Here is a 13,890-nt window from a genome sequence, read left to right on the forward strand (position 1 = left end):
ATGAGCAATGACAACAAAAATCCTTGAACATTTGCGGTAGGTTTTGTGCATCATGGGTATGATAGGGTGGTGGTGGGTTCATTTAGGAGTGGATGGTAATGGCTGTTGGTTTGGTTTATTAGTAGGATATTTTGGTCAATAAGAAAGAATTGTATTGTATAAATTGGTAATTGAATGTATCAAGGGACAATAATGTCGATTCACCAGCATGGGGTGTCTTTATTAACTTTATCCTAAGGGGGTGTTTTTGTTAAAAAGGACTGACTTATAATTGTCAATATAACAAACATTAAGGGTGTCGTTGTAATTAACCTTAATTTTTAATTGGGGTAGCAATTAACTGGGGTAGCAATTAACCCATTTTAAATAGAGTTTTATATGAATCGACCGTAAAATTATAAGCTAGTATATATCTCAGCCAAAAACCCTAGGGGCAACAACGCATTCCCTCTCTCTCTCTCCCACATCCAAAAACCGTAGATGCAGCAATGGCATCAAGAGATCTCACCACATTTTACTCGAAGCTTTTCTCTCGAATGCCTGTTCGTTCCCCCCGCACCTTATCTCCTCCAATCTCCAGATCAGATATTCCAACTAACAATTCAGATTCGGAGTCGCGCTCCAAACAACTTCCTCACGCCGAAGGTAAGAAAAACAGAGCATTCAATCGATTTCTGAAAGAAGGGTCAGAATTCCCCTGCAATATGATGAAGCAAGGGCTGAAGCTGTGGTTTGCAGTCAACTCTCTCCACGCCAAGGCAGCGGAAGAGGTGGATGATGATCCTCTGTCCGCGGAGGAGTACCCAAGAAGTTACTACGGCAATATCGATCGCCCTCGGAGTCGCTACAAGATGGGAGAGATCGTGGTTCTTAAGAACATGAAGGTGAGTTTTACTTTGGTAGAATTAGATATATAAGCGTTGGATTTCATGGTATTTGGATTTGGAAATTGTTTGGGACAACCAATGGGATTTCAAATACTGTTTTTTACCCTCTCAAATACTGTTTAAACTTTGACTTAAATTTTCTATCAAATCACCAATTCCATGCAAACCAACACAGCCTATTCTCTAGTTGTTTAATTGTTGTGAATCCTTTATATATTGTTGTGAATACTTTATTTATGTATAAGGTCTTCTTAGTCTGTTTCTTTATCTCTATATTACTTTTGAGTATTTTCCGGTCCATATCAAGTCTTCCAACTGCGTGGTTACAAATTAAGTAACATAGCATTGTTATGTAAATGTTTATGCTCAATGGATTTGTTATATTACTTATTGAACTCCTTATATTATGGAGGGATTACAAGCCATTGTTGGTGTGGAGCAAAAGCTCCTATTCCTATTTATATTATAAAATTGGCTCTAGAATAATTCAAAAAAATATTTTAAAGATATTTACAAGCAATCAGACAAATTTTTAGTGTAGGACATTCTGAAAAGTTAATTTAATTTATTTATTTACTCATTTTACAATTTCATATCTATATAATTATATTTTAAAATAAATATTCAATTTGTTATTTTAATAAGGGTAGAGATGGTATAATACTATCTTCATTTCAAATCCCATCATACATCCAAACTAAAAAATAAATTCCTACTTCTACTCCTATTCCTATTTATATTATAAAATTGGTTCTAGAATAATTCAAAAAAATATTTTAAAGATATTTACAAGCAATCAGACAAATTTTTAGTGTAGGACATTCTGAAAAGTTAATTTAATTTATTTATTTACTCATTTTACAATTTCATATCTATATAATTGTATTTTAAAATAAATATTCTATTTGTTATTTTAATAAGGGTAGATATGGTATAATACTATTTTCATTTCAAATCCATCTTACATCCAAACTAAAAAATAAATTCCTTTCCTTCCAAATTTAATATGTTCCAAACACACAAATGAAATTTCATTTTAATTCCAATCCAATTCGAATTCCCTTTCGAAATCCAAATCCCAAAAGTTTTTGGTTCTAAACAGAGCTTAAGTTGTTTTCTACTGTACTTATTAAAAAAAAGTTGTTTTCTACTATAAAGGAAAATTATTAAATGCAGAAAGCACCCTCGTGGTATGCAAATTATGCATATAACACCCCTCAAAATTGTGCATATAACACTCCTCCTGTTCTAAAAATTACTTAAAATTACTTTATACCCATGTAATTTTGAGTAATTTTAAAATTACTTAAAATTACATCCCTTTTGTCAACCTGCTGTTAGTAGAGCTTTAAAATTACTTAAATACCCATGTAATGAAATAAAAAAATGTTATATCTGAAATGACCAAAAGAAATGGCACTAAACAAGAGTGTATCTCTCCCTCATATTCATCCCATCCATCAGTCAATTTCATAATTAAGGTTTCAATTCCACTCTTGCTTTCTTTTTATGGGAAGGAAAAGATTTTTTTTTTTTTTCTTAGTTGGTACTTACACACACATGCCTCCACTGAGGCTCGAACCCCTGACCTCTCTTTGAGAAGTAGGAACTTGGTACCGCTAGGCCACTGGCCTGTTGGTGGAAGGAAAAGATTTCTAAGTTTTGGGTCTCAAGTCCTAAATCTTACCCTTGTTTGTTCTTCTATCTTTTGATCCCTCTCTTTATATACATATATGACTGTGTGTGTGTATATATATACACATGTATATTTATCTTAGTTTACCTTATTTATCATTGATATGGCAATGGCAAGTTTAATTGGAAAACAAAGTGCTGGAGGCATGAATCTGAATTCAATTTCGGGGATGGACTTAGTGGCATGTGGGATTCGGTTCCGATTGGCAGTTGATTTGTATTTGGTTGCCTGTTGGTTTTAAAGTAATTGGCTTCTCTGTCAATTTTTTTTTTCTTTCTATTGGATTGAATTGTGTTTATTGTTGTAATAGGAAACTTGCTTGCTGCTATATATGTGACTGTGTATATATGGAGAGAGATATAGCGAGACAGAATGAGAGAGAAACATGCTTGCTGCTAGAGAGAGGTTGCTGCTAGAGAGAGAGAGAGGAGTAAGCTAGGGAGAGAAAGGGGGGTAAGAATGACAGACTTTATACACGTTACATATATATGTGTGCGTGTGTATGCCTAACATTTTGGCAGTGTTTATGCATGTAGGTTGAAAAGTAAGGAAATTGTTTTGGGTTGTGGAGAGAGATACACATGTAACAAGGAGGTATACTTTTTTTTTTTTTCTTTTGATACGTAAAGTTGTATCAGAAGGCGTTCAGAAGAGGAACGCGCCCCAAGATCAGTACAATAACCAAAAACAAAACAAAATAGCAATCAAAAACCAAAGAAAGAGGAGACCTATGGACGTAAGGACCCCAAAAAATCCATGATCTCCTCTACAGAAGAACAATCTCTCCCCATACCCCAACAAAAAAGAGAACAAATGATGGAGTACTGTAAAGCCCTAATGGGTAATTCCTGCCCAACAAATGATCTTCTATTACGTTCTTTCCATAGGCACCACCAGATACAAAAAGGAGTCATCCTCCAGAAATCGCGAACACGAGTCCCCACCCTTTGCCCCCTCCAAACATCAATAAGTCCCCGTGAGGTCCGAGGCATAACCCACTGGATGCCAAAAAGACCCAACATAAGGCTCCAACAGTCATGGGCCACTGGGCAGTGCAGGAGAAGGTGATCCACAGACTCTCCATCAGTTATACATAAACAATACTGATTAACAATGATATGTCGTCTCTTCCTCAAATTGTCCAGAGTCAAGATCTTACCCCAAACAGCAGTCCAAGCAAAGAAAGCCACCTTAGGAGGAGCCTTCGAATGCCAAACCATTTTCCACGGGTAAGAGGAGGCCTGAAAGCCGGAAATACAGAAAAAGAAAGATCGGACCTGAAAGATCCCTTGTGAAGAAGGCACCCAAGTCAAGATATCCGCCCCAGTACCATCCACCTTCTGTCGATACAAAATATCCAAAAAGTCAAAGACATCATCCAGCTCCCAATCCTAAAAGGCTCATTGGAACTGAACATCCCAAGAAAACCTACCGCTATCAAGGTTATAGCAGTCAGCAACCAAAGCATGACAATCCACAACAATCTTAAACAATCTAGGAAACCGTCTGCACAATGGACGATCCTTGCACCAAGGATCCTCCCAAAACCGAACATTTCGACCTTCTCGAACTTTGAATATAATATACTTAGAAAACTCATCCCAACCCTTCCCAATGGAAAACCACACGCCCACGCCAATAGCAGATCTAGCCGGTCTAGCAGACTATCCCTCTCTCTCCTCCCCAAACTGACAAGCAATAAGCTTCCACCATAGTCTATGTCTTTCACTGCCAAACCTCCAAAGCCACTTGCCAAGAAGGGCCCTGTTAAAAGGGGCCAATCTCCGAATCCTAAGACCTCCCGACTTAATAGGCCTATAAACTTGCTCCGACCTAACAAGATGATACTTAAACTTCTCCCCCCTACCACCCCAAAATAAATTACGTTGAATCATCTCAAGTCTCCTAGCAACGGAAGAGGGAATCTGGAACAGAAAAGAAAATAAGTTGGAAGACTGGACAGAACACTCTTTACCAACGTGACCTTTCCTCCTTTTGAAAGATATGGTTTTTTCCACCCAGCCAATCTTCTCTTGAAGCGCTTAATAATCGGGTCCCAACTACTCGCCCTTCTAGAGGAAACACCCAATGGCAAACCTAAATAAGGAATAGGGAAAGAGCTCGTCCTACATCCAAGAACCGCTGCAAGAGAAGCTATCTCCTGAACCTCCCCCACTGGAACAAGCACACTTTTACCCACGTTAATTCTCAAGCCAGAAACAGCCTGAAAACACACCAGAACACATCTCAAATATCTCAATTGGGACACCTCTGCCTCACAAAAAACCAAAGTGTCATCCGCAAATAGCAAGTGAGAAGTCTCCAGTTGATGGGCTACCTCTGAACCAATCTTAAAACCCCGTAGAAACCCCAAGGTCACAGCCCTCCTCATCAGCCTACTAAGAGCCTCCATAACAATAATAAACAAGAAAGGGGAAAGGGGGTCCCCTTGCCTTAAACCACGAGAGCTGCCAAAAACCCGGATGGAGAACCGTTATCCAATACTGAAAATCTGACAGACGAAACGCAAGTAACAATCCATTTCCTCCATCTTTCTCCGAAACACATCCTCTCAAGCAAATAGAACAAGAAATTCCAGCAAACATGATCACAAGCTTTCTCAATATCCAGCTTACACAGAACTTCGGGATTCCCGCTATGAAGCCTAAAATCCACGCATTCACTAACAATAAGAGCGGAATCCAGAATCTGTCTACCCCCCAATAAATGCATTCTGAGACTCAGAGATGACTCCATCCAGAACCCCCCTCAACCTCGATGCCAGGACTTTAGCAATAAGCTTATGCAGACACCCAATCAATCTGATAGGTCTAAAATCCTTAATGTCAGAAGCTTCCCCCTTCTTAGGAATCAAAGCAATAAAAGAAGTGTTTAGCGATTTTTCGAACTTTCCATTGGAATGAAACTCACGGAAAGTTCCCATAACCTCCAATCTGACCACCTCCCAGCTTTCCAGAAGGAAACTCATAGTGAAGCCATCCGAGCCTGGAGCTTTATCACCATTACAACTCTTTAAGGCCTCCGAACCTCCTCTCCGTGAATGGCCTTTCACGCCCATCTTTATCCTCCATAGAAATAGAATCGAAATGAAGACCATCCAGCCTTTTGGCCTCCATCGAAGAGGCTCAGTATATAATCTCTAGTAAAAAGAGAGAATCCCCATTCGCACTTCCTCATCAGAAACCAACAACGAACCATCCACACGAATCTGGCCAATATGATTACCCCTCCTATGAGCATTAGCTATTCGGTGAAAAAACTTAATGTTACGGTGTCCTTCTTTGAGCCACAATGCTCGGGATTTTTGCCGCCACGAGATCTCCTCCATCACTACAATCTCAACACATTTAGCCTGACAAGCTGTTCTCCTGTTACGTTGAAACTCATCAAGACCTCCCGCCACATCCAATCTATCCAACTCTGCAATATCAGTGCGGGCCCTATTCTTCCTCCACTCCAGATTACCAAACACCTCCTTATTCCATTTTTTAAGTTTATCCTTCAGATTATGAAGCTTTCCTGCAAGGATAAAACTCGAAGTTCCCACCACCATGTCCTCCACCCACCAATCTTGCACCAAACCCTGAAAATCCACCGCTCTAAGCCACATGTTTTCAAATCTGAATGGGGTGTGACGAGGTCTCAAACCTCCACAGTCCAAGACTAAAGGAATGTGATCTGACGTCACCCTAGCCAACACAGCCTGGATTGTGTCCGGAAATTGCTCCTCCTATTATTCGGAAATCAAGAATCTATCAAGGCGGGAAAAAGTAGACAACTCCTTACCACTGGACCAAGTAAAAGCAGCTCCCTCCAAAGGGAGATCAATAAGCTGATGTTCATCGATAAATTCTGAAAAAAGCCTCATAGCCAGAGTCTATGATCCAACTGTAGACCTCTCCGACGGGGATCTAACCACATTAAAGTCACCTGCTATACACCATGGAAGAGACCACATCTCCTGAACCCCAGTAAGCTCCTCCCACAGCACAGGCCTCACGCAGTCATCCACCGGCCCATAAACACCAGAAAAAGTGCAAGGGAAGCCATTCTCTTCTAACACAAAAGCACAAGACAAAGAGAAAATCGCCCTACAAACATCAACCTTACCCATCCATCGCCTATCCCACATGAGAAGAATGCCTCCAGAAGTCCCCACCGAATCCAGCGCCTCCCACTCAACGAATCTACTTCCCCAAAGACTCTTAACAACTCTATCAGTCATAGAATCAATCTTCGTTTCTTGAAGACACACCAAATGAACCCCCCATTTCCTCACCGCCATCTTCACTACCTTCCTCTTGCGCAGGTCATTAAGTTCACGGACGTTCCAGGATAGAAGTCGTAGCTTCATGTAAAAGCAACAACGCCCCCCTCCCCTCCTTCCCTCCCTCCCTCCCTCCTTTTCTCCCCCCTTCTCCTTCCCCCCCACATGAATCCCATCATGGTTCACATCACAACGAAGATTTCTCAGCTCCCTTTCCCTTCTCGAAGAGGAATGAGTCTTCTTCCTTTTGTTACTCCTTCTAGGAAACTGAATCATCGCCTCTTCTCTCCCCTCCACCGTAGCTTGAAGAATTGCTAAAGTCTGCTCTCGGTTACCTTCGCAAGAAACTCCGAACAAATCACTCGGGGCACTTTTGTCTTTGATTATAAATATCTTGTCACAGACTAATTTAACTGCTCTTCCAAATGGATATTTAACGGAAGGTAGTAAGATGCAAGAATTAACCAAATATGTTGGAGTTATATACCAATTTTATACATTAGGATGTAATATGCACGATATCTATAGGTAAATTACACGGACCTCCCTTATGATTTGCCATAATTATAGGGACTTCCCCTAAAAATGAAAATATTCTACACGGACCTCCCTTCTGTTAGAGTCCACGTCAGTCAATGATGGATTGTGCTGATGTCATGTACAAAATTTATTAAAATTCCCATAATACTCTTGTCCCTACCATTATATATATATATATATATATATATATATATATATATGATATGTTATATATAAATATAACCATTGGGAAGCAACAATCTGTTTTGTTTCATTATTTGGGCTCAAATTTGGCTGCAGCTTTGCATAGTTCAACAGTGAGAAGAGTTCATCTGCAAATCAAGTCTTCTGGGTACGTTTTGAAAAAGAAGAAGACGACAATTGTGTGAAGAATTTGAAGAAAAACGATGAAGATGGAGAAGACTTCATCTTTAACTTAGGGTCAGAATTCTGGGTACGTTTTGTTCATCTTGCAAATCAAGTCTTGTGGGTACGTTTTGGAGAAAGAAGAAGAAGAAGATTGTGTGAAGAATTTGAAGAAAAACGACGAAGATGGAGTAGACTTCATCTGCAACTTAGGGCTCAAAATTCTGGGTACGTTTTGGAGGATTTCATCTACAAATTAAAGGCTGAATTATGGGTTACAGGTTACTGGGTTTGTTCTTGAAATCAGGGCTCAAATATCTGGGTACAGTTAAAGGTATTTCCTTTCTTAAAACTTGTCTACAAGTGCAAGGGGAAAAAGTTTGGGTGATTTAAGGTATAGGGATCTGTATTGCAAATGTAAATCAAAATCTTTAATTAGGATCACAGATTCTAATGATTATAAAAATAAGGGGGAATTGAATTATGTTTGTCCAACTAGAAGCTGTGGTGTTTGGGAATGGTGCAATCCAATCACTTGCATGACAGAGGAAGTGGTGGACTCTGCTACAACATGTAACAAAGAAGATGAATTTGCTGAGATTATGATACATGTAGCTGAGATAATGTCTGAGATTGGTGAGATAAGGTTTGATATCGGTGAGCTAAGGTCTGAGATTGGTGAGATAAGGTCTCAATTTGCAATGTTTGAAAAAACCCTTGGACTCATGAAGTTGCTTATCAATGTAAGTCTAATGGTTGTACTTTTGTCAGTTCTGATTACAATAATAGGTTGATGTCCATGTACTGGTTGCATTGTTTCTTTTGTTTCTTGTTGTATAGTGAAGGTATGTCTTCACTACTTCTCCTTTGTTATCAATGCATGAATGTGATGTACCAAAAAATCTGCAGTTCTTAATGGAATTAATTATTCTCAGACCTGTATAACTATTGCATTGACAAATAACCATTGACAACATACCATAACAACTACCAACTTTGCAAATGAATTATTGAATAACAACCTTCAGTTGTCCACAAATACGATACAAACTTAGTTAAAGTAAGCCAAAAATACATACCATATCATATATAATTAAAATTCAGAGTATTACATTCAGCTTAGTAAGTCAGTTGTCCAAAAGCTTTACCAACCCCAAAAAAAAGCTATACCAACTTCAAAAACAAGATATACCAAGTCCAAGGCTCTGTCAAGCCCCAACTCAAAAAAAAAAGCTTTTCCAACTTCAAAAGCTATGTAAATCCCCAACTCCAGAAACTCTAGAAAACTATACCAGCTCCCTTGGGTTATGTTCAAAACATTAGCAATACCTGTTACGTCCAAAAACTATACCATATTTTTGGACAATTAAATTACCATATACCTTTCAATTCCCGACAAAGTACTTAATTAACAAAATAAGCAGAGTGTCATAATAAGTTTCATAAATTGTCATAATATTATAAACTAGATTATGGCTGCCTCTTCAAGCTTGGTTGGTCTTTCTTGTGCCTCCTCTAGCTTGGTTGGTCCTTCCCGTGTCTCCTCCAGCTTGGTTTGTCCTTCCAGTGCCTCTTCTAATTTGAAATTTTACTGCATTGCCTCTTCTTGGTTGATTTGAGCTTGCAGTACCTCTTCCAGCTTGATTTGAGCTTGCAGAGCCTCTCCCAGCTTGGTTGGTGCTTGCAATGCCTCTTCTTGCTTGATTTGATTTGTGTTTGTAGTAGCTCTTCCAACTTGGTTGGGCCCTACAGTGGCTTTTTTACCTTGGTGAGTACCTGCATTCCTCTTTATCTGTGATTACAAGAAAAACAAAGTTAGTTTTTCAGTTAAGAAATACATTAGGTATTTTCTTAATGTATGACCTAACTTAACAAAGTTATACCTATTGTGTAAAATTTGATCTTTGATATCCAACTTGAGTAGCTACTGTAGGCGTCATCATCTGTTATTACAATGAAAATAAAGTTAGTGTTAACATATATGATACCACGATTTATGGTATGACTTACCATAATAGTAGAGATTTGACTATGCATATGTTAGCATATATGATAGCTACTATTTATGGAATGACTTACCATAATAGAATATGCCATAGAATATGCTTTTAGAATAAGTTGTGATTTGATTTAGATTTGATTTAGTTTCATTTCTTGTAATATGAGCATGTGCTCATTTTATCTATAAATACTAGAGCTGTGAATGAGTAATTCATATCATTTTTTTTTATAAGTAAAGTGTATTAGAAAGCATTCAAAAGGGGAACGCGTCCCAAGCTATACAAAAAATAAAACAGAACCTATGAACTCAAAGAGCCTAAGAGGTCCACAATATCCTCAAGAGAAGAATAACCTCTCCCCCAACCCTAACAAAAAAGAGTACAAATAATAGAAAGCACCCTAATGGAGGACTCCTCCTCATCAAAAGATCTTCTATTCAGTTCTTTCCAAAGGCTCCACTAAACGCAAAAAGGGGTCACCCTCCAGACGCAAAAAGGGGTCACCCTCCAGAAATCTCTCGCCCGAGCCCCCACCCATTGGCCCCTCCAGGTATCCAACAATTCCTGAGAATTATGAGGCATGACCCAATGAATGCCAAACAAACCAAAAAAGAGACTCCAACAGTCATGGGCTACAGGACAATGCAACAGAAGGTGATCCACTGACTCCCCATTAAACTTACAAAGACTACGCCGATTAATAATGATATGTCTTCTTTTCCTCAAGTTGTCCAAAGTCAGAATCTTACTTCAAGCTGCAGTCCACACAAAAAAGGCCACCTTAAGAGGCGCCTTAGATAGCCACACCGTCTTCCACGGGAAGGTGGTACCATGACAACCAGAGAGGCACACAAAAAAGGACCGGACCTGGAACATCCCCTGTGTAGAAGGCACCCAAATGAGGGAATCTGTCCCAGTGCCTTCCACCTCCTGTCTGTACAAGAGAGCCAACAAACCAGTGACATCATCTAACTCCCAATCCTGAAAAGATCGCCGGAATCGCACATCCCAAGACAACCTTCCGCTATTAAGGCGATAGTAGTTGGCAACCATAGCATGTTTATCAACAGCAATCCTGAACAACCTTGGGAACAAAAGAGCCAAAGGCCTATCCTCGCACCAGGAGTCCTCCTAAAATCGGACATTCCTTCCATCCCGAACTTTGAATCTAATGCGTTTGGAGAATTCATCCCACCCCTTCCCAATAGCCCTCCACACCCCCACTCCACTACCAGACCTGACTGGCCTAGCAGACCACCCCCCTCTCTCCTCCCCAAAGCGACACGAAATAGCCCTTCTGGATAATCTATGTCTTTCACTGTCGAATCTCCAAAGCCACTTGCCAAGAAGAGCACTGTTGAAGGGGCCGATCTCCTCATCCCAAGCCCTCCCAACTGGAAAGGCCTGCAAACCTGCTCCCATCTAACAAGATGATACTTAAACTCCTCTCTGCGACCCCCCCAAAGGAGCATCTCAAGTCTTCCGACAATTGAGGCTAGAACCCGAAAAAGCGAAAAAAGTATGTTGGGAGGCTTAAAAAATTACTCTTCACTAACGTAACTTTACCAACCTTGGAAAGATATTGCTTTTTCCAACTAGCTAAACTTCTCTCAACGCGCTCAATCACCAGGTCCCAACTTCCCACCCTCCTGGCCGAGCCCCCCAGTGGCCAACCCAAATACGAGATAGGGAAGCGTTGCGTCTCACACCCTAAAACAACAGCCAAAGTGTCCTCCTCCTGGAGCTCCCCCATAGGGACAAGCACACTTTTACCCACATTGACTTTCAAACCAGAGACAGCCTGAAAGCAAACCAAAGCACATCTCAAATACCTTAACTGGGACACCTCTGCCTTGCAAAAAACAATAGTGTCATCCATAAAGAGCAAGTGAGAGATCTCCATCTGCTGCACCGAGTCAGGGCCGATCTTGAATCCCCTAATGAAACCCAAGTCAACCGCCCTTCTCATCAACCTACCAAGTGCCTCCATAACAATAATAAATAGGAACGGGGAGAGAGGGTCTCCCTGCCTCATGTCGCGAGAACTGTCGAAAAACCCCGTAGGAGACGCATTCACCTACACCGAAAATTTGACGGTGGAAACACATGTAACAATCCATTTCCTCCATCTTTCACCAAAACCTATCATCTCTAACAGATAGAACAAGAAATTCTAGCAGACATGATCGTAGGCTTTCTCGATATCCAGCTTGCAAAGAACTTCAAGAGCCCCACTGCAAAGTCTAGAATCCACACATTCACTGGCAATAAGGGCGGAATCCAGGATCTGTCTACCCCCAATGAAAGCATTCTGAGATTCAGAAATAACTCCATCCAGCACCTCCCTCAATCTAAATGCAAGGACTTTTGCAATGAGCTTATAGATGCACCCAATCAGACTAATTGGTCTAAAATCCTTGATATTAGAAGCACCACCCTTCTTAGGAATAAGGGCAATAAAGGATGCATTCAGCGATTTCTTATACCGCTCCGTGGAATGAAACTCAGGAAAGGTGCCCAAAACCTCATATCGAACCACCTCCCAGCTCTCCAACAAAAATCTCATAGTAAAATCATCTAGGCATGGAGACTTATTGCCATTACAACTCTTTAGAGCCTTCAGCACCTCCTCCTCTGAAAAAGGACTTTCCACACCTTTCAGCAGCCTTGCTACTTGTGCGATAGCTACCTTAGGCTGTTTGTGACATCGTGTGACGTTGCCGACACATGTTTTTTTGTGTTACTGTTTTGTGATCGAAAATAGGTATTTTTAAGTTTTACAATTTCTTTTTTACTCTTTTAGGGTTGGGTAAATTGGGATAGTTAATTTCCAACACCTAGAAGGGCTTGGGTAAAAAAAAAAAATAGTTTACAAAGAGGTTTCGGATATTAAGAATGAGGCTATCTAGCTATATGTAAGTGGGCAACGCTCTTTAAAAAAGGTATGTATTTGGATTTTTCGGGAATGGTTTGAGGAGACATTGTTATTGTTTATGGTCTGAGGAGACCCTTTGATTTATTAACAGAATTTGTGGTGTTTATGGAGTTTTTTTATTGTTTTGTAACAGATTATGGCAGATTCAGGTCCTCGACTGTTAATTCTCTTAGCTCAAGTTTTGTGGCTGGTGGTGCCATTTTTCCCACTAATTCATCAGAAAATCCAGGACTTCAAATCACCACAGTGAAGTTGGATGGTTCCAACTATTTGATTTGGGCACAGTCTGCCAGGATGGTCGTTGGTGGCAAAGGCAAGATTGGCTATATTACTGGTTCTAAGAAAGAGCCAGTTGAGTTAAAGAAGACATATCCACAATGGTTTGCAAATAACGCTGTGGTTATGTCTTGGCTAGTCAATTCGATGCAATCAAACATAGCTGTTGGCTAAATGTTTATGAAGACTGCTAAGCAGATTTGGGATTTAGTTCAACGCACTTATTCTTAGAGGTAGAATAATGCACAAGTTTTCCAACTGGGGCGAGATATCTCTAGGATTTCTCAGGGTGACTTGACAGTTTCAGGTTACATATCTAAGCTTTGTGCTATTTGGGAGGAGATGTCATATTATGATTCCTTCCACTCTTGGAAGGATCCAGATGATGCAGTTTTATATGTAGGAATTGTGGAGAAGAATCGAGTGTTTCAGTTTTTTGCCGGGTTGAACGACGAGTTTGAGTATGTTTGGGTTCATTTACTGGGCTTATCTTCATTCCCTACTCTTGAGGATGCATACTCCTATGTGTTGTCAGATGAGTGCCGCCGGACTCATCCATTAGGTGTTGCTTCTGTTGATTGTTCTGCTATGGCAGTTCGGGTTTCCAACCTTTCAGGAACTTCACCATCCCAGTTAGTTCAGAGCACTACCACTGGTCCTCCTCTGGGACGACAACGCGGACGGTGTGACCATTGCGGAAAAATTGGTCACATCAAATCTTGTTGTTATGCTTTACATGGACGCCTACCGCAACAGAAACAATAGTTTCGATCCTCTGCACATTCTGTTACACAACCAGTCTCATTGTCAACTCCTGACAATCCTGCCTCTGCATCTTCTGCCACAGTTACCTTAACTCAAGCTGATTTGGACAAGTTCAAGCAAGTCTTCAACCAATGGAGGCATCATCTCAGCCAACCTCC

The 13,890-nt window shown here is 40.3% G+C and overlaps 1 protein-coding gene across 1 annotated transcript in view; it reads left to right on the forward strand.

The window, feature by feature from the left end:
- Positions 1–412: 412 nt before the first annotated feature.
- The window catches only part of LOC132276055 (uncharacterized), a 76,994-nt gene continuing 63,516 nt past the window's right edge, over positions 413–13,890 (forward strand). The window contains exon 1 of the mRNA XM_059777305.1: positions 413–884. Coding sequence (XP_059633288.1) covers positions 489–884 — 396 coding nt within the window. The 5' untranslated portion in view covers positions 413–488. The remainder of the gene's footprint in view (positions 885–13,890) is intronic.

Source organism: Cornus florida, unplaced genomic scaffold (genome assembly GCF_030987335.1).
Source record: "Cornus florida cultivar Cherokee Brave unplaced genomic scaffold, ASM3098733v1 CherokeeBrave_3.0.0_Hap2_Chr10, whole genome shotgun sequence".
Taxonomy (NCBI): Eukaryota; Viridiplantae; Streptophyta; class Magnoliopsida; order Cornales; family Cornaceae; genus Cornus; species Cornus florida.